General features: G+C 46.7%; 1 protein-coding gene across 2 annotated transcripts; it reads left to right on the top strand.

The window, feature by feature from the left end:
• Positions 1-310: 310 nt before the first annotated feature.
• On the top strand, positions 311-20733 carry tecpr1b (tectonin beta-propeller repeat containing 1b). Of its 2 annotated transcripts, none has more exons than XM_030376929.1 (27): positions 311-466; positions 657-744; positions 1034-1268; positions 1755-1937; positions 2395-2517; positions 2712-2834; positions 3327-3501; positions 4164-4264; positions 4526-4627; positions 7534-7661; positions 8015-8679; positions 9173-9282; positions 9643-9798; positions 11999-12148; positions 12605-12762; positions 13151-13266; positions 13584-13677; positions 14047-14143; positions 14664-14743; positions 14842-14898; positions 15110-15284; positions 15982-16117; positions 17878-17970; positions 18140-18246; positions 18453-18572; positions 19222-19348; positions 19542-20733. In XM_030376929.1, exons 3-27 carry the CDS (start codon positions 1044-1046, stop codon positions 19598-19600), a joined length of 3660 nt encoding a protein of 1219 aa, XP_030232789.1. In that variant the 5' UTR covers positions 311-466; positions 657-744; positions 1034-1043; the 3' UTR covers positions 19601-20733. The 2 variants fall into 2 exon arrangements, with proteins under 2 accessions (XP_030232789.1, XP_030232781.1); XM_030376921.1 differs by having other exon boundaries at positions 312-466; positions 13581-13677.
• The last annotated feature ends 329 nt before the right edge of the window (positions 20734-21062 follow it).

Raw genomic sequence — 21062 nt, 5'->3', positions numbered from 1 at the left:
GTTTTATAAACGTCTATATGTTCAGGCAATATTTGACACACAATTCCGCATTGCATGCTTTGTATTGTAAATTTAATGCATGTTTGTATGTAGCTTTCTTGTATCTAGCCATGTCTTTATATATGGCATAATGTTTCTGATGATCTGTAAATAGCTAGGTGCAGATAACCTTCCGTATCAATTAATAAATAATCTGGCGCGGAATAAATAATTTAAATATGCAAATCAATCAGCAGGCCCATCGGACAAATATCAACCGTTCCACCAATCAGCGATTACGTTTGCGGCACCTGCAGCGTTTCGGCCAATAAGACACTTAGCTCCTCCATTTCCTGTTGTGGATTCGGAGTTTGAGAGATAAATAATACCTCTGGTCCATAATGTAAATGTATCATCAGTACTGGGAGGTTTATACAATTATAATTTTTGGTCAAAGGCTCTAAACGTGCATCAAAGAACCCAATACGTAAGTAAACCCTTTGGTGCGTTGTTGTAGTTCATGTGGGACAACTGTTGGAAAGCTTATCCCATGTAAACAGCTTATAGCCGTCATTGCAGTACAGGAATCCCTGAAAACAAATATATAATGCATTTTATGCAAGACACGCATAGACCCGTATTATTGAGACGGTTTAAATGCAAGAATTTCCAAACAGGAGAGATGCCACTCATCGGCTGTACCTGATGGCATGACGCGTCTGTTGATATTCCCTTGACAACAACGGATCGGATACCAGTACTCAGGTAGGCTATGCTCTTTGAGCACAAATGTCTCTGCGCCATTATTTGGCTATCGATTCTGAATTGAAATACGCCTTAAGTTTATAGCCCATCTACATTTTTGTTATTACACTTTTCTTTATGAACCTGTACTACTACCTACCTATATTTTAGAATGACCATGCCTAGTCTACCTGTTTAGCTTTGTGGCTCCAATTGAAACAAGAAAGATCGTGATAGTACGAAGTTAAAACCCAGAATAGCCGCTGAATGATCGGAGATTCGACCCAGCTTCTACTACCTCTATAACCAGGCCCACCACCATGCCCATAACGTTGCTGTGGGCGGTGGACGTGTATGGACGGGTGTACAGCCTCTCCACCGCCAGTGGGCGCTGGCAGCGAGGGGACGACAAGCTCTTGGAGCTCAAGCGTGTGAGTGCAGGGAAAGGGCGCAGCTGGGGAGTCGGCTGCGACCACCACGTCTACCTGAACTTGATGCCAAGCGAGACCCCAATCCGCTTCCGGGAGGAGACGTATGAAAACCAGGTATGAAAAGAGTTTATGCAACCCGGCTGCACCGATTTTTATTGTATTGCATACATTTTAAAATATATCTGGTTGGCAGTCTGGTTCTCTGGCACGTTTTGAAATAAGTGGTAATTTGCTGCATGTCCTCCCCTCTATCTCCCATACCTTCCTCTCTATCTCACTCTATAATAAAGCATTCAAATGCAAAAATAAATCTTTAAAAGAAATAAGTGTTTCTCTATTCATGCATATATTACATGTCAATACAACTTTAATGATAATTATTGCAGATATTTGGGATTTTGTTGCTTACAATTTGTTGCTTACCCCTCACTTGACTAGTGAGGGGTACATCTAAGTAGTGTGTATGGATTATAATATTTCCAATACATTGATCAGACACTTTCATCCCAGGGTGATCGTGTTCCTATGCTTACACCCTGTATGACCTGGCCTCCTGGTCCATCTCTTCGTTGGTGTGTGTGGGTGTGTGTCTGTGTGTAGCGGTGGAACCCGGTGGAGGGCTTCACAGACGTGCTGCTGCCAACCGACCGCTGGCCCTGGAGCGACGTGACGGGGGTGAGCGCCCAGCCCCTCCACAGCTTTGCGTGCCACTCCCACAGCTGGGAATGGGAGGGGGACTGGTACGTGGACCTGACCTGCGGAGGGGAGCCCAGCCAGACTGGGGTGAGTGGCAGGAAAAACCCATATGCATGCACATAGACACACATGCGTGCCTGAACACACGCACGTACACATGCACACAGACATGCATGCCTTTGGCGAGCGCGCAGACAGACACACACACACACACACACACACACACACACACACACACACACACACACACACACACACACACACACACACACACACACACACACACACACACACACACACACACACACACACACACACACACACACACACATATAGATGTCTATCATCTTTCCATCTATATAGTTCTGTTTCTCTGTCAACCTTTCCCTCTCGATTCGAAGGAGCTTTATTGGCATGGATAATAAGCAGTTTACAGCAACAAAGGAAAAAATAACGACAAATAACAAAATGATGTAAACTTGCAAAAACATTAAACCTAAAATATGAAATATAAACCTCTTCTCTGTCGATGTCTCTCTCTCAGGGCTGGGAGTATGCGGTGGACTTTCCTGCTAACTTCTCTCCAGAGAAGAAATGGAACTCATGTGTGCGTCGCCGCCGCTGGATCCGCTACAGGAGATACACTGCACAGGGCAGCTGGGCCAAGGTCTGACAAATTACTTGATAGTAAATATTGTTAGCGTTTCGTTGGTAAAGTGATAAACATAATTGATATTTGGTCGAACCTTTACAGTTATCAATGACTTAATCACCAAATGTCTTTCTAGCATTTGGCTAGCTGGCTAGCTCTATGGTAACCAGACAGACTATCCAGTCCATCATTTGCCTGTGGCTCCTCAGATCCCCCTGGACCAGCCCCAGAAAGCCCCCCTGCCCCTGTGTGACATCAGCTGTGGGGGGTGGGAGATGAGCGACCAGTCGGGCCGGTACCCTTGTCTCTGGGGGGTGTCCCAACAGGGCCAGGTCAGTACCACTTCAGGCACTTCCTCATTTCTTTTGCATTATTATGATATTATTATTTAATTGTTAAATAACATACATGCACTTATTAAAGTGCATAATGAGTAAACTATCTGAATTTCATGATCAGCAAAAACCTAGACATGCATTACAGTGAGTATACTATACTTATCAGAAGGGAATGGCATTGCTGTTCTGTTTATTAAGAGGAGGATTTCGCCACTAGGGAGCAGCATATGACCTCAAGATCTTTCATAAGAAAACTTTGACGCATGCCCCATGCTCTTATGCCTCTGCCCACCTTTCAAACACATGGTCAGTCGGTCAATAGGCCATGGCGATCTTTTAATTGATGGTCTTATCTGTCTACCACTGTAAATTCTACCCAACAGAGTGTAAACAGTGTGTGTGTGTGTGTGTGTGTGTGTGTGTGTGTGTGTGTGTGTGTGTGTGTGTGTGTGTGTGTGTGTGTGTGTGTGTGTGCACCATCCCCAGGTGTGGTTCAGGGAGGGCATCCAGCCCCGGGTCCCGGAGGGGTCCTCCTGGGAGGAGGTGGGAGTGCCCAAGGAGGTGGCCCAGCTCTGTGCCGGCCCTGGAGACCTGCTGTGGGCGCTGCTGTGGGACGGGAACCTGTTGGTGCGCATGGGCCTCAGCCTGGACAGCCCCACAGGTACACACCGCCTGGACCCGTCAGGCCTCATACCTCATGTAGTATCCACACAGTAAACACTCCAAAGAGGATTACACTACCTCAACTGCTAGAGCACAGCGTTCACACTGCCAGGGTAAGGGGTGTTACCGCTGTATCACGCAGGATAGAATATACACTCTCAAAGTATTGTACGGTACTTCGGATAAAAATGTATCGATGCACGTAATTGAGACTTATTGACCAGCTTTTGTCTCATGGGATCTGGGCCAGTTAAATCAAACAGGAAATCTTTAGGAGCGGTGTGTCCTCAAATCAGCTAAAATCACAAAAAAAAAGAAAAAGAATCAGTGCTGGCTAATAATAAATATGCAGGAGGTTCAGAATGGTTGAGCATTTTTAAGTGAATAGAATAGAATTGTTTCAAATAGAGTTTTATTTGATCTAAGGGTGAATTTGTTGTGTACATGCACAACAAATTGTTAGAGAGATGGCAATAGAGTTGGCAATAACAGAAAGGTGCAATCTATATCATGAAGTATACATACAACAAAAACCTATAACAATCCATTAGAGGCCCATAACAGATACATAGCAACACTGTACATAAGAGTACAAGGTGCCGTGCTGTGAGATACTAAACCGGACATCCTCCTGCGCCCCCTTGTCTCCTGGCCTGTCAGGGAGCTCTTGGGTGGAGGTCGAAACACCTGGAAAGGAGGTGGAGGCCCTCCATGTGGCAGTAGGGGTCAGCGTGGTCTGGGTGGTGACTAAGGACTTTAAGGTACATGGATAAAGGGCCCTTATTGTCATGGTGTATAGGTATGCAGTATCCTAAAGGGGATATATACAGGGCGCTAATGTGGAGGTATACAGGCTCTTAATGGTGACGGTACGCACGCTTCTAACGCGGAGATGTATGTGAAAGTATACACGGATGCAAGTAAATTCAAAATGCAATAAAATGTGGAATCCAAACTGACTAAAAGTAAAAATTAAGGTTTGATGGATCTGGTTGATTTGCTGTGTGTTTGCCTGACTTCAGGTGTGGTTCCGGCGTGGCGTCAACTCCCATAACCCCTGTGGCTCGGGCTGGATCAGCATCGGAGGGGAGATGATGATGGTGGACGTTGGACTCCACGACCAGGTTGTTAAATGTTTTGCCGACATGCGCGTGTCACCACCTTCTGTTACAAAGTTTAGAATCACTTTACAATGCCTTCCCGCAACCATATCACACTAGCGCTATACAGTAGGAAGCACCAAAAAACCCGTTTGGTACTCACATAAGTCATAGGAGATTTCCATTCAGAATTGGAGTTTAAACTAAATAAGAAAAATATACGGAAAATATGTTTAGATATTGAATAAAGATATATTATCTGTAAATATCTGTATATCAGTGGCGGCTGGTGGTAGGACTGCATGCTTGGTTGCCATTGGCCTGCTTGCACTGTTAGTGGCGTATGGTGGAATAAGTATGGGAGACTCAAGTTGTTTCACGGTGTTTTGGTGAACTACAAAAGATAGACAGATAGATAGATAGATACTTCATATTGATCCCTTGGGAATGCTCCTTCAGGGAAATTCAAAATTCCAGCAGCGGTAGTACAGACAAGACACATAAACAAGCAAGAAAAACACAAGCTAAAATGCAACAAGACATTGTATAAATAAATAAATACATTTCAAAATAGCAGGGAGGGATAATTATGTGAATAAAATAGATAAAAATCCACCAGTGGCAGCATTCTACTTTGAAAGCTGGTGAGCAGCATGTCTTGGAATACAAAGGCAGAAGGAAAGGATGCAAAGCCAATTAGTCAAATCAGGCCTATTCTTGATTTGTAAAACTAAATAAAAAAATCTTGGCCTATCGTTGGGTTTATTTTAGTTTATTTTCAGCTACAGTTGTTTTAAGAAAAATGAAGACAAAAGAACAAAAGTCATGCCATTTAAAATACGTCATGCTCATCATGAATCATTCACTAACATCCTTTCCACAATAGCAAACAAAATGGTCAGAGTAACAAACGCTTAAAAGAACAACAAGAAAATTATTTCACAACTATTAACATGGGTTGTAAGCCTCACAATGTTTGAGGCAAATGTGGATGTTAGTGGTTGTTTCAGAATGTTGGTCATGGTGTTAAAGGTCCCATGACCTTTATTTATTTATAGATCAAGTCAATCATCATCGCTGTTTGTGTTGCAATACCAGTCATACCAAACAGCATTTTTCAAAGTGATTTCAAAATTACGACGTGTTTAGCTCCACGTTTTCGGCACCCTTTCAGACGGCTTGGTAACCCAACGGAGGAGTACAGAAAAGTAGGTAGTCTCAGCGCGGATCTCAGCGCACGTTTGACCTGACCGAGGGAGCTGGAGCGCCGGAGATGGGACTCGTTCTTCAGAGGTCTCCTCGTGAATAGACTTTGGCGCGATTCAGACCCCTTAGCTAGTCACACCCACTCAGAGGAGGAATTTCCTCCTCTCTCCCATTGAACCCCATGTTATTCACCGGCCGCCAACACTCCCGGGGAAATGAATGGGAGTCAGTGGAGGCTGAGGGAGGAACGACCTCAAGCAGTCATTTTCAATAGGCGATAGGGGGTGCTAATGTCCCTTTACCCAGGGAAACAAACATTACATATGTAAAGGCATTAAAGTATTCATATTTAAAGGCATTAATTCAATACAGTAGTCCGGGCAATCTACATTTTTTATTCTCTCCTCACTACCTCTCTACTCACTGGAGAAGCCTCCACTGATTTATTTATTCATGCATGCATACATTTTTTTCCAATAATATTTCCTTCTTCTTATAAGCATCCTGTTCTTTCTGGTGTGACACTCAAATATCCTGTCCAGGAGTCATAAGGTACACTGATTGAGGTGATTGTTGAATCTTAGTATCTACTATCTTATCTTATAATTTTATTTTTACCCATTTATCCTTAACCTTTTAAAGATGCAACAAAAACACCAGCACCATTCACCCAGTGCATGTATAATGTGAAGCAAATGCAATTCAGTGTGATGAAGACTTTATGATCACCACACAATACACAACACAATACACTCCCTGCAACAGTACATGTACTGCAAAGCATTCAGTGTACTGCCTCCAGTACTCAGCGTCTCTACACCTGGCTCTCTAATGCTGGGACCGCTTCATCTTACCACCGCTTCGGGTTTCACTGCATATCAGGCTGGGTCAGGAAGGCTCAGGGGTGTTTGGAGGTAGGGAGTGGGGCAAGGGGGACATAGTGCTGGTGGTGTTGTTTGGGGGTGGGGGGGGGGGGGGGGGGGGGGGGGGGGGGGGGGGGGGGGGGGGGGGGGGGGGGGGGGGGGGGAGGCGGCATCTTGTCTTGTCTTGGCTCTGTGTCTCACTGCTGAGTGGGCTCTGCTGGCACATGCCTCATACTCGCACACAGACAAACAAGCGCATACACATCACCCCCCCCCCCCCACCGCACACCCGTGCCCTCGGCTGTCTTGAAACGCGAGCACGGGGCCAGCCGTTTCTGTCAATGCCCCCCGGCACTACTTGCACCCTGAGCCTGGCCATATATATCCCCCTCTACCGGCCTGACATATGGGACACTCCCTAATTAGAGCTAGCTGTCCTCATCATAGCCCATATTTCATACTCCAAGCCAACGGTTATGGATATGTGGCTGCCCATGCACAGCCCGCTGTGGGAGCCGGCCGTACAGCGTATGGCCTTATAAAGTAGCGCCGGCCTGCCTGTGTCTGGCCCGTCAGGATAGGATTAGGTTTAGATGACCTCTGACCACAATGCAAACGTCAACGTGGCCTGGTGTTTTAATAAACACCATTGAAAATTGTTTTTTAAATGTGTCCGGTGAAAACAGCAGGTGAGCGTTTGTGTGAATTTGAGTGGGTTTACGGTATTGTCCCTCTCGTTATCTGACTTACTTTGTTTAAATGTATACGTGTGTGTGTGTGTGTGTGTGTGTGTGTGTGTGTGTGTGTGTTTATGTATGTGTATGGTGTGTCCACATGTCTGTGTGGGTGTGTATGTGCCAGGTGTGGGCCGTGGGTGAGGACCGAGGGCTTTATTTTAGGATGGGCGTGACTGCGTCTGAGCCCAGCGGCAGCGGCTGGATTCCCATCCTGGCCCTATGGGGGAACAACACGGAATTAGCCCCGCCCAGGTCCGCTAACACACATGTTCACTGCTACTGCTAGCAACCATGCTATCCCATCTAGCAATGCTTCTACTACTAGCAATCAAGCTTTCACTGCTAGTAATGCTACTATTGCTATCATCGCTAGCAATACTGCTGCTGCTAGTTCTCATGCTCTGCAAGCAATGCTACTGCAAGCATATAGCTATTAATACTAGCTAAGCAATATTCAATTGTTCAGTTGTTGTACTACTTCTCATACACTACTACTACTACTTTTTTATTTTACTTCCAAGCACTGCAACTAATAGCACCAATACCCTTCCTTCAACCACAACCAACCACACATAAGTAACGTATGCGTGTGCGTTGTTTTACAGAGATGATTTCGGGGGATGTCTGACCGAGGCCTCCCAGGGTTCTGTGTTGAGCTGCACCGACTCCGAATCAGAAGTGGGACCCGTGGACCAGCCCACCCACACCACCGACACCGCCGCCACTCTGGACCCACCTGAGGCCTCCACGACGGCCCCCGCCGAAACCCTCTCCACGCCCCCCCCTGCCACCCAGGACGCTCCCAAGTCTTTCATCCCCACCAGCGACAGCTTCATCACCAGCCTGGTCTCGGACCGAGAGAGATCCCCAGCAGCAGCCCCTCGGTCCCGCTCGGAGGCCCCCCCGGGGGAGGGGGGTGGGGAGCCCTTGTCATCCGCTGGAGCCGCCCCCTCGTCCTCTCCAAACAGCACCACCCCGCTCCAAACACTGGGGAGCGGCTCAGAAGCAGGCCAGGGAGCGGTCGCTGTTCCCTGGAGCACCGTGGACCTAGAGGGGGTGGAGGCGGCCAGGAGCGGCCAGACATTGGGGGGAGCGGCGGAGACGTCGATGGGGCGCGGAGGGGGCGGGGCCGGGGCGGCAGCCACCTACCCCCTCGGTCTGGACCCTCTCCCGGGGGCGGGGGAGTCCGATGCCCCGGTGTGGGCCTGGATCTCTGGAGGGGGATGTGATGTAGACGCCAGCTCTCTGATAAGCTGGCTCAGCCCCACAGGTAGGGACGAACGGAATTCAATGGCCCTCAAAAGTTTTTTTTCATCGTCTTTGATGCAAGAAATGGATCAGTAAAATAATTAAACACAAATAGGTATAGATAGGTGGCCACATGAGACCAGCTAGATGTTCACATCGTCGATTTGCAATAAATATCGTTCTGGCTTTGGCTGAGTGCGGCTCTTGCTTTCTTCGCTCTTGCAAATTCCAGGGGCGAGTAAAGCAAAAACATCTCCTGCGATCGTGCTGATATCTGTTTTTCTTTTATCAGCGTTATTTATTATACTTCAGATAATGCTTTTTTGATTGGCCCATATATTGCTAGACTTTTATTCATCGGACTGCGGCAATCCTAGTTCATCATGAACTGAAATGACCACCCTGGAGGTCTGATCTCTTCTCTTTCTCTTACCTGGTGTTTACCTGTCTGTCTGTTGTATACCTGTCTGTCTTACCCATCTATCAAGCATGTCACAAGTGTGTGTGTCCTGCAGGTGCTCTGAGGAGCTCCATGTCGCTGACTCCTGTTCAATCAGCTGCCTGGAGTGGACAGAAGGAATTCCCCAGACAGGAAGTCAGCAAGAAGCCCCTTGAGCGTAGCAACGTAAGATGGATGCCTACTCTCCTCTTACTCACATGGCCTCGCTCAAGCACTGAAGAAGGAAATATGTAATATAATATAATATAATATAATATAATGTAATTGTATTATAATTATATTACTGAAGAGTGTTTTTGCATTTTTGATACAGCTTGTTATTAGTATCCTCCCATCCCACATTTCTGTATAAAATGAGTTTGCTATGATTGGAAATTATCGCACTGAAAACTGCTTTTGTGGTTAAGTGAGACACTTAACCTTACAATCATCATGGACTGTTATACCATACCAATATAACTACTACAGTATATGTTTTTTAGAACACTACTTTAATGGGATGAACCTCTGCGTCCTACGGTGCAGTCGGTGTGGATACGCAGTGGAGCTCTTCGCTGGTGGAGGGACTGGAAGCCCCAGCGTTGGGTAGATGTGAGCGTAGCTCTGGAGCAGTCCACGGACTGCAACGGCAGGAAGGACTGCATCTTCTTCATCTACTACACCCAGTATGACGAGAAGAAGGTTGGTGCCACTGGTGGTGGGGGATACGGGAGGGGGGGTTGATGAGGTGGTGGTGGTGGTGGTGGTGGTGGTGGTGGTGGTGGTAGAAGTATTTTTGGTGATGGTGGTTGGGAAGGTTGTGATGGTTTTAGTGGTGGTAGGGTTGGTAGTGATGCAACAGGTAGTGATGGTTCTGGTTGTTCAGTTCAGTTCAGTTTAACTTTATTGTCCCAAAAGGGAAACTTTGTTGTTGTCTGGTTGTTCCAGGGTAGTAATGGTACCGGGTGCGGTGGTCGTGGTGATCCTGGTTGTAAGGGTGCCACTGTTGGCGGTGGTGCTACTGGTAGTGATGGTACTGGTTGCAGTGGTGGTGGTGCTTGTACCTCATTCACCCTCTAATTGTGACCGCACCAAGGCAGCTGCTGCATGTCGTTTACCCCTTCATGTTCAGTCAAAGACATCAACAAGGAGCGGGTGATGTATTCTTAGCTCTGTCTCTTCTCCACCCAGAGAAGGCTTGTTTACCTACCACCCGGTTTGGATGTTGGACGGGAGCAACAGACAATGCAGGTCCCCTGCGCAGCTGCTTGTCCTTTTGCTGTGTTGTTGAAGTCAGACCAGCTGATAATGTAATTCCCCCTTGAGGAAACGTTTCCGAGCCAAACATCCACTTGACTCTTCAGCTACTCACCATCAGTAGTTAGGGTTAGTGTTTACAGGTACTGCATTCAACTTTATCTCTTCTCTCATTCGCCCTCTGCTTTCTCTCTCTCTTTCTCTCTCCCTCTCTCCCTGCCTCCCACCCTCCCTCCCTACCTTACAACATGTTTTGAACTACTTTTCTATGCATCTTTTTGAAGGACACCACTATTTTGCTTCATTAACAGTAACATTGAATCATTGATTAATATCTTGCTCTAATCTTCCCTCTAGAGCAGGGGTGCCCAACCAGTCGATCGCGGTCTACCAGTAGATCGCCGATAGATCCCAAGTCGATCGCGGGGTGAAAAAAAAAAAAGAAAAAAAAAATTGCGCGGGACATATACGTGCGGTAGCGCATGCGCTGTCAACAGTAGTTGAAAGCCGTCAACAGTAGTTACGCAGTCCTAAACGTTGGCATGGCTGAGGGGAAACGAGTTAAGACCTATCATTTTCACCCTAAGTGGGAGGTAGATAATATTGATTATTGTTGAGAAGACGCCGTGTGCAGACGGAATGAAACCCCCACTGAAGTCCGTAGGTCCACGATACAAACCACCACCACCACCACCACCCCCCCCCCCCCCCCTCCACGATACAAACCACCACCACCACCCCCCCTCCCCCTCCACGATACAAACCACCACCACCACCCCCCCCCCCCTCCACGATACAAACCACCACCACCACCCCCCCCCCCCCCCCACCACGATACAAACCACCACCACCACCACCACCCCCCCCCCCCCCCCCCCCACCACCACCACCCCCCCCCCCCCCCCCCCACCAAACCACCACCACCACCACCCCCCCCCCCCCCTCCACGATACAAACCACCACCACCACCCCCCCCCCCTCCACGATACAATCCACCCCCCCCCCCCCACGATACAAACCCCCCCCCCCCCCCCTCCACGATACAAACCACCACCACCACCCCCCCCCCTCCACGATACAAACCACCACCACCCCCCCCCCTCCACGATACAAACCACCACCACCACCCCCCCCCCCTCCACGATACAAACCACCACCACCACCCCCCCCCCCCTCCACGATACAAACCACCACCACCACCCCCCCCCCCCCCTCCACGATACAAACCACCACCACCACCCCCCCCCCCCCCCCCCCCCTCCACGATACAAACCACCACCACTACCCCCCCCCCCCCCCCTCCACGATACAAACCGACCCCCCCCCCTCCACGATACAAACCACCCCCCCCCCCCCCCCCCCCCCCCCTCCACGATACAAACCACCACCACCCCCCCCCAGTCATCTACCAGTCAAACGTACCACACAAGGTAGGTTTGACTGGTAGATCTCGGGAGGTTGGCTACTTGAAAAGTAGATCTTGGGTCGAAAAAGGTTGGGCACCCCTGCTCTAGAGCGTTGATCCAATCCAATGAAAACAGTATTTTTGTCATCTCAAACTCCTCCCCTATTTCTGTGTCTGTCTCTTATCACGCCATGCCTCAACCACCTCTGTGGACCCTCCTCTCTCTCTCCTCCACCTCAGTACCTGCATGTGTTCGTCAGCGAGGTGACGGCCATGGTACCGGTGCTAGGGGACTGCCACCACGCCTTCTCTGTGTACACTGCCCAGCGGACCAGGCGGCGAGGGCCCCTGCTGCTGGCGGCCCCCACGGACCAGGACATGACCGACTGGGTGAGGGGGGGGGGGGGGCAGCTTAGCAACACAGGCTAGGTATCTGAATTCACTGCAAGTCTGCAAGATTGGGATGAAGCGTCTACTAAATAGTTAAATACCTTAAACACAGTTGTGAAGTTGCTGTTAGGCTCCAGGTGCCACACTTGTTAAGGGAATTGACTTGGGATCACCTGGGACCATTTTGACCAATCAGGAAAGAGTTTAACAATAACCACTCTTCCACAAGAAATGTTGCTTCGCCAGTGGTTGGATTTTTTGACGGTTGTTCATTTGATTACATATTGCATACCACCGTTCCTTTTAAAAGGGCTGAATTATATCAAAGCTATAGTTTAGGAAGAATGAAGGTGTATTCTTTTATTTTTTTTCGAACCTGAAAACTTCGTCAGCACAGAATAAATTCTCACCCAGTATCCTGGCTGTGTGTGTCTGTCATTGTCCCCGTGTGTTTAGCTGTCCCTGCTGTCCCAGTGCTGCTGTGAGTGGAGGGGCATCCGCGGCCCCCCATCCCGACAGGCCCTGTGGTCCACCACCTCCAAGGGGGACATCATGGTCCACGAGCCCTCCACCCTCCTAGAGACCACGTCACACCCCCTGGCCTGTGAAGCCATGTGAGGCGCTGAGCTCGTCTATCTCTCTGCCTCTCTGCCTCTGTCTGTCTGTCTGTCTGTCTGTCGGTCTCACAATGTCTTTCTGTCTGGTCACCATGATTTCTTAGTCCTAACTGCTTTCCATGAGACCACTAGAAATAGAGACCATTAATAACCAGCAAAGCTTTTGGAAATGATTGTGTGTGTGTGTGTGTGTGTGTGTGTGTGTGTGTGTGTGTGTGTTTGTGTGACCAATTGCTCACCTTGGAGGTAGGTGTGGCTAATGCTGGATACTAACTCTTTGCTAGCATTTTGTCCTAGCTCTGTTTGTCTTTGCTTAAGCAAAGGTCTAATGCTGGGTGCGAACACTGTGCTGCTAACGCTAACAATGGCTTCCGCTGGATGCAAGGTTCTGGCGGCTGGTCCCGGGACATCTGCGCTGTGTCCAGTCCAACAGTCTCGGGCTAGTGTGGGGTATTGGGTGGGACGGTACCGCCTGGGTCTACAGCCAGACCACCATCCCGGGTAACCTAGCCCTCTCTTTTAAAGCCCTCCCTTATGTACACATGGGTCTTGTCACTTATAGCAACCACGAAAAATGTGTTATCTCTGCTCTTTAGATTGATTCATCTAATTCTCTGATTGATCTGATTGCAAAATCTTTTTTTGCGCTGTGCTGTGTTTTGTCCGCTTTATTTGAATAAAGAGATTGAACTTGTATCAGCAACTTATAATCATCAATCAATAAATCAGCTCTCAGCGCTTAAAAAATTGTTTCCCAAAAATGCACGTGTACTTTTCAGCCATGGATGTGTTTATTAACTCACTGATCTTTGCAGAAGGAGCTGCAGTTCAGATGCAGCCTCAGACAGACGTGCGGTGTATTCACGTGTATGAAAACCAGAGATGGAATCCAATGGCTGGATACACAGATAGGTATACCCATAGAACAGTAAGCATTTTCACTATACACCCCTATAAGTCCCAGTGTTCTACTATGCTATGGTATTTTATGAGGCTGGTGTTTAATCAGGCCTGGGATTTTAAAGTATAGAGTGTATTGGTAAGCGTGTTCAACTCCTAGCTGAAAGGTATTGGGTCTGATCCCCCAATGTCTGCATTCCTACCTGTAGGCATCCTTGAGCAAGGTTGGCTGCTTACTGTACGATTAAAAGCATATTTTAATAGTGTGTGTGTGTGTGTGTGTGTGTGTGTGTGTGTGTGTGTGTGTGTGTGTGTGTGTGTGTGTGTGTGTGTGTGTGTGTGTGTGTGTGTGTGTGTGTGTGTGTGTGTGTCCTCCACCAGGGGTCTGCCCACCGACAGGCCGATGTGGAGTGATGAGAGTGGGCTTAAAGAGGGCACTAAAGCCAGCACGCCTCCCCCCTCGCCTCAGTGGAGCTGGGTGAGGGCTGGTCCTGATAACCTTTACCACTGATGGCTGCACTGCCCTCTGTCCAGTTATTTAAACCTGGTAGCACAGCAATTGTTGTGTCATTTGATTGGGGGACTTGATTATACTCACTTGTCAATCTCATTGGATGAATTTGTTTGTTAAATGATAAATGTTAAACGTAAATGATACTGCGGCTGTGATACTTCTTTGTATTTATGTCAGTATGTGTTTTCATTACGTGAGTGTGACATTTGGTGAACCACTAACAAGTCACACGGCTGAGCAGACATTTATGACCCTTTAGCCTTCCATACACGTGTGTGTGTGTGTGTTGTTGTGGGTGTGTGTGTGTGTGTGTGTGTGACTGTGTTTGATATCTCATGTCAACCTGCATCATCCTTTCAGCCCCCTGTGCTTTGCTCCACCGGGCTCTCACATGATTTTCCATGAATATGTTTGATTGAGGTCTATTGGACAGTAGAGGTGTAGTGTACGCTAACATTTATCATCTCCCTTCTCTTCCCTGCAGGTGACGGAGTGGGTGGTGGACTACAGCGTCCCCGGGGGAGCAGACAAAGATGGCTGGCAATACGCTGCCGACTTCCCTGTGTACGTTGTAGAGAGAGCGAGAGAGAGTTTGTGTGATTGAAGCTTGTAAATAGAGTTGTCTGTATAATATTGACATCTTTGTGTCCATGTGTGAGCAGGACGTTCCATGGACACAAGACCATGAAAGACTTTGTACGACGCAGGAGATGGACAAGGTCATCAGACGCGCACACACACACACACACACACACACACACACACACACACACACACACACACACACACACACACACACACACACACACACACACACACACACACACACACACACACACACACACACACACACACACACACACAGAGAGAGAGAGAGTCAATCTCTTCTTATTGACCACGATTGCTTGTTCATCTTTGCCAAAAAAACAGGAAGTGCAAGATCACCCTTAGGGCACACTGGCAACAGGTCCCGCCCATCCGTTTGAGTGACATCTCACTGATGCCTTGCCTGGCCCAGAGCAGGATGGAGCAGGTCCCGGTCTGGGCCCTGAGTGACAAAGGGGACGTCCTGTGTCGCCTGGGCGTCACCCCAAAAAACCCAGCAGTGAGGAAACCATTGTTACTAGGATCTGAATCTGAATTAGAATCAGCTACGGTTTTTCTGTTTTGTAATGGGATTTGACTCCAGTTGTACAGCCACACCAGTTGTACAACACACTTGAAATATTTAAATATTTCAAAATATTACATGAAACGGATCAAAATGTTGTAGAAATGTACTTATACTATAAATACAGACAAAATATGGATGTAAAAACCCAACGTTAATAACTTTTCAAACTAGACAACAATGTCATGTTTGTTTAATACACGTTTTGGTCATTGCCAACATTTATTTTCATAAAAGTGAATAAGTATAAGTGATGACATTATGTAAGGGATAATGTATAGCACGCCGGTCATTGGGGCTTATTTTCGATAATGACCGGCGTTCTATACATTATCCCCATAAGTAGGCCGTTACTTGCCAAAATGAAAAAGTAACTTCCCATTGTGTAATTTTGAAATGTATTTGTTAGCATTTTCATTGTTGATCAGCAGAAAAATAGTCTGCCAAAGACGTTGACGTCGTTTAGCAACCGAATACGCTGGGGTTGATAATTACCGGACTACTTACGGAGTGATACGTGAATGGAGCATTCTATAGCATATATAAGTAATAAATATATATATTTCCTTCCTACCTACAGGTCATTATAAACAACCAATCATAATCATCGATTTTGTGTGCGGTCATGTAGGGTACTTCCTGGCTCCACGTGGGTACAGACCAGCCCTTTAAGTCCATCTCCATCGGAGGGGCCAATCAGGTGTGGGCCATTGCCAAGGATGGAGCTGTGTTCTATAGGGGGTCCGTTTCGCCCCAAAACCCAGCAGGTCTGTCATATGGTTTTGAATAACTTTGTTCATTTCCAATGTGAAAATCTTTTATTTAACAGTGTGCCGTCCTCGGTATGTCTACTGTCCCTGACGGCCAGCTAAACTCTTTCCCAAAACGTCAAGACTCTGCAGATGTATTTCTCACTCCCACAGGTTTATTTGAAGCACGTGGGAGAAGGTGAAACTGCAACGCACAAATAAAAAGGCTGAGAAATCAGAAATCTCATTTGTACTCATCTCAAACTAATAAGCAAGAATATTTACTTGTAAACAACATTATTTGTGGTCATTGCAACCTGGCGCGTGCTGTCCATATGGGAAGGTGGGGCAGCGAACTACCTGCAAAAAAAAAAGTATATTTTTATTAATGTGAATTTCACATTAACTATCTACAGTTTCTGTAGGCTTTCCGACTATTTTGGTCTGTTGACATCAAATTTTGGATGATGGGGGCGATTCTAGAGTTTAACGTATCGTGCAATGTGGGGCAGTACAGCCCAGCGACGTGTTCCTCCGTATGTTTATTGCATAACCCTGCAGGCTGCAATAAGAAATGGAATCCGCGCTAAAGACGCCTATATGGTCGTAAAGTAATCTGCCCCATGGTCATATTCTAGAACTGTCGTTGTTTTAACTGAAATTATTCCCCCCGTATCTTTCGTCGTTTCGATATCAGATGCAGATATGGCGAGCAGTGTTGCACCTGTGAATAAGTGTTGAGTTTCTGTTAAAAAAAACAATTAAGAGGTTTAAATTGGAGGAGAAGTTAGAAATCAAACAACTTGGCCCAGACAGACCGGACATAAACATTATCCAAAACACGCTGTGTTTTGTTTCCCATGTCTACTTTTTCGAGCAAGTATGTGAATAGGACAAGGGGATATATGGACCACTGGTGTGAGTGATGTGAAGTTTGTGTGTGTGTGTGTGTGTGTGTATATATGTGTGTGTATGTATATATATATATATATATATATATATATATATTGGGTGTGGTCATACGCCAGTAGTTTCTGCCCTACTGAAATGTAGGGTCACCGCAGGCTACTGATAGCAACACTAGTACCGTCGTCAAATCAAACACACACATGTGCCGCTCGCACGGTCGTAGCTCATTGGACAAAGCAGAGCAAGGGGAGGTGACATGTCCCTGTATGGGGAAAAAAATCTAAAACAGCACGTCTGAGCTTTGTTTTTTCAAAGGCAGTGCAGGATCGCCAGTGCTCATTTTACACCTAACGCCATTTCTAGCTACTGGGGGACCATAGGCAGGCTAGGGGAGCTCATATTAATGTTAGAAAACCTCATAAAGTCACATTTTCATGCACAGATCTTTAATGTAAACAAGCCCTGAATAGAAACGCATAGGAAATGCATATTCCTGGAACACATAATAATTCTGTAATGCTGACTAAATGTAAAGCATGCATTCCCCATCTGGCATTAAACGTAATGCTCTTAAGACATTTTCTGACTCATAACAAAACAAACTAATAAATCTAACATACAGTAATCTGACAAAGAAATTGCATAATGAAAGTAAATGTGTAGTACATTATGTTTTTTTACTTATTGATTTTGGCATGATTTAAACGTCTATAGAAATGTTGAAATGTTGCTCTATATGAAGAAACACTAGGTTCTAAACAAATCTGTTTCTAAAATCAGCTTTTTTCGAAATGTTTAGATTATCATAATGTATAGATGTATAGATGTATAGATGTTTCAGGAATTCAAATGAGTCTGTGCCCCTGCAGGAGAGTGCTGGTACCACATCCCAAGCCCCCCCAGGCAGACCCTGAGGCAGCTGTCTGTAGGGAGGACCTCTGTCTTTGCCGTGGACGAAAGCAGTGAGTAGCCAATCACTGCCGTGGAGCAGAATGAATTAGAATTGGAGTAGAACAGGTTATTTGCTCTGATTTCAGCTTGGAAGTGAATCTCTTTCTCTCTCTGCCTCCCTCTCTCTCTGCCTCCCTCTCCCTCTCCCTCCCTCTCCCTCCCTCTCCCCCCTCCCTCCAGGTAATCTGTGGTACAGACAGGGTCTGACACCCAGCTACCCCCAGGGCTCTGCTTGGGAGCTCATCTCCAACAACGTGACCAAGGTGTCTGTTGGACCACTGGACCAGGTCAATATCAGCACTAGTAACCTCAGTACTGAAAGATGGATCTTACAATGGATGGATGTTGCATTCTTTTTTTCAGTCAAGAAATTTGATTGAATAAAAATATATAGATAATTTCCCTATGCTGTATTTCTTTCTGTATTTTTAACATTTCAATGGACTAACTAGCTGAGTCTTGCTGGGTTCTGCTTCCTCTCCCTGTCCCCCAGGTGTGGGCCGTAGCAGATGGGGTCGAGGGCTTCCCAGCGGAGGCTCCGGGAACGCTCTGCCACCGGGTGGGCGTGGGGCCCATGCAGCCCAAGGGCCATTCCTGGGACTACGGGATAGGGGTGAGCCCTCAGCTAAACCATATCAGTAACCCATGTCAGCCGGCACTCTACCTGTCTGTGTATCGGCCAACACACTCGACCCGTTGTGGGCTGTTTGAAGTTGGCACTGGTGAGATTGACTCGTGAACCTGAAGTCGTGGAAGGTTTCAACCCACAGTTGCCGTGCCAACTCGGCATACCTATTGTATTAATGTTCAGGTTTTTTTCGACTCCCTGCAATGAAAGGGCGTGGGTTTGATCCCCAGTGACTTCTTCCTAGAGCAATATGCTCCAACACATAGCTACTTAAGTCATGCTTGCCTGTAATTACTTTAATTAACTACTATGTATGTTAATTATGGCCCCCATGGCTCCTCACCATCCCTGGGAGGATGGATCCCCCACACTGCGTTCCTTCTCAAGATGTCTTCCTTGTTAATTAAGAGGTTTTTTCACCCTTTGGGGTGCTAGGGGGTATCATTAATATATGGCTGTAGGGCCTCTTTAAAATCTGAATCTGAATGTACTGCAAGTTGATTTGAATGAAACCGTTTCCTGAATAACTCCATAGTAAACAGAACGAAGTCCTGAACATGCTTGGATGTAAAAGTTATCAGTTTTGTGTGTGTTTGTTTGTGTGCGTGTGTGTGTGTGTGTGTATTTGTGACAGGGAGGATGGGAGTACATCAGTGTAAGGGGCAACGCCACGGAGCCGGCGCGCACCATTGTCCCTGCTGCCATAGCAACCCAGCAAAGCCCCCTGCCCCCGCCGACCAGAGAGAACGGGAGCGCTGTGGGTGTGTAGAACACCCTCCTCCTCACCCAGCTTGCTCTCCTCCTCCTCATTTACTAGTCTCCTTGCCTTTTCTCTTCTCTCCTTTTCTCTTCTCCCATCTCATCGCATCATCTCGTCAACGGTTCTGTCTGTTCTCCTTAACTCTCCTCTTACCTTCTCTCGACTTACATCCTCTCTCCCTGTATCTGCCTCAGTTCTACTTGTGCCTGTGTCCCCCCCATTGGCCCTCAAGCCCCCCTCAAGGAATGACTGAATGAGTGGATGGATGAACGACCCTACCGGTGTGCTCCTGCGCAAGTGAAGACGTGAGCGATGATGAAGAGGATGATGCTGGTATTGGTGATTATGGGGAGAAGATCTCAGACTGTTGGAGTTATGTAATGGTGAAATTGTTTCCATCATCAGCATCGTCTAATTGCTCAATACTTTCGAAAGCACGTCACTAAAATGAGGCACAAAAATGTACATTACATATGTGTGTATAGTGCATATGTCAATATGCACAACAAGAATCAAGTCCTGTTTTATTGTGCAGGGCTCATTAAAGATGTGTTGCAAAAGTATGACATCAGCTGTTGCTGGGCAGTTTGGTTAGAATGGTATCCAAGTGGACAGCTGGACATTTTGTTGGGACTTGTTAATTGGTTGCTCCACTCGGATGTGGGCGGAGTCAGTCACGAGTACTACAACAGCCAAGGGAACGCTGTTCCTTCTGCCTGAATGACAACATGCATATTATCACCTTGGTTTCCGTCCCGTTGAGCCCTCTGATGTGTCAGTGCTGGAAATTGCAGTACGTCAGCATAACAGTAGTACTTGACTTGAGATCTTCGGATCTCTGTACAAACCCCATAACAACTGCAGTTCTGAGTACTTGAACGCATTTCGGTGTTCAGATTTTGTATCCTTCTGGAATCCTCCCCTGAAGTTCTAGCTTTCAATACCGTATCTTTCAATGAGGTTTACTCAAATTCACCTACATTTCATCACCTAGGTGTGTAGAATCTTTTGCTGTTTAATGTTTGCGTTTGTTGTGTGTGTGTTGATAATTTATCACATTTATGAAATGTGCTTGTGAATTTATTTAGTTGTTTTGTCTGTTTTGATTCTCTGGGCTGCTTGTTAGGTCAATAGAGCATTATGACTTTGTGTTCTCCCAACAAAATAAAATATATTAATTTATTAAACAATAAAAATCTATGCTAAATCAATTAGCTTCCTTCCCATGAAACATATCCCATAATGTTTTCTTCTCAGTATTATTTGCTTCAGACCCAGTTTAGCCCGGAAAGGTCAATCTGTACACAGCAGGGCTGAGCAACACTACCACTTCTACTGTACTCTAAACTAGGGGCTTCCGGCTGTGAAATTAAACATAAAACCAGCTTCTGCCTCCTGTCATTATTCAACAATAAATTTGGTAAATATTCTTTATACTTGGGGAAATATTCACGGTCTTGTCAATTAGCTTTTATTCAAAGCTACTAAGTGAGTTCAGATACAGGTCATTACGAGGTAGGGCCATTTGCTATATAATGCCTATGCATATACTGCAGACATTGGGTTTTGAACTCGAAACCTTTCAGCTAAAGTTGACCAGCTGCCAACACTAGGCTGTCCTGCCAGACAGCTGGCTCAGAGCAATTTGGTCTTCCACAACATGCCCTAAATATTTGATTCAGACATTAACCATTGCCAAAATACACCCTAGACTC

Source organism: Gadus morhua, chromosome 2 (assembly GCF_902167405.1).
Source record: "Gadus morhua chromosome 2, gadMor3.0, whole genome shotgun sequence".
Taxonomy (NCBI): Eukaryota; Metazoa; Chordata; class Actinopteri; order Gadiformes; family Gadidae; genus Gadus; species Gadus morhua.
Note: the sequence above shows the minus strand (reverse complement) of the source record. Positions and strands in the feature narration are given on the sequence as shown.

What these genes read in the sequence shown, in the direction of transcription:
- tecpr1b (XM_030376921.1), top strand. Translation starts at nt 1,044, where the DNA reads ATGCCCATAACGTTGCTGTGGGCGGTGGACGTGTATGGACGGGTGTAC. An exon ending in TTCGCCCCAAAACCCAGCAG is followed by an intron (nt 16,118 to 17,877) that starts GTCTGTCATATG and finishes GTGCCCCTGCAG; the next exon opens with GAGAGTGCTGGTACCACATC. An exon ending in CTGTTGGACCACTGGACCAG is followed by an intron (nt 18,247 to 18,452) that starts GTCAATATCAGC and finishes CCTGTCCCCCAG; the next exon opens with GTGTGGGCCGTAGCAGATGG.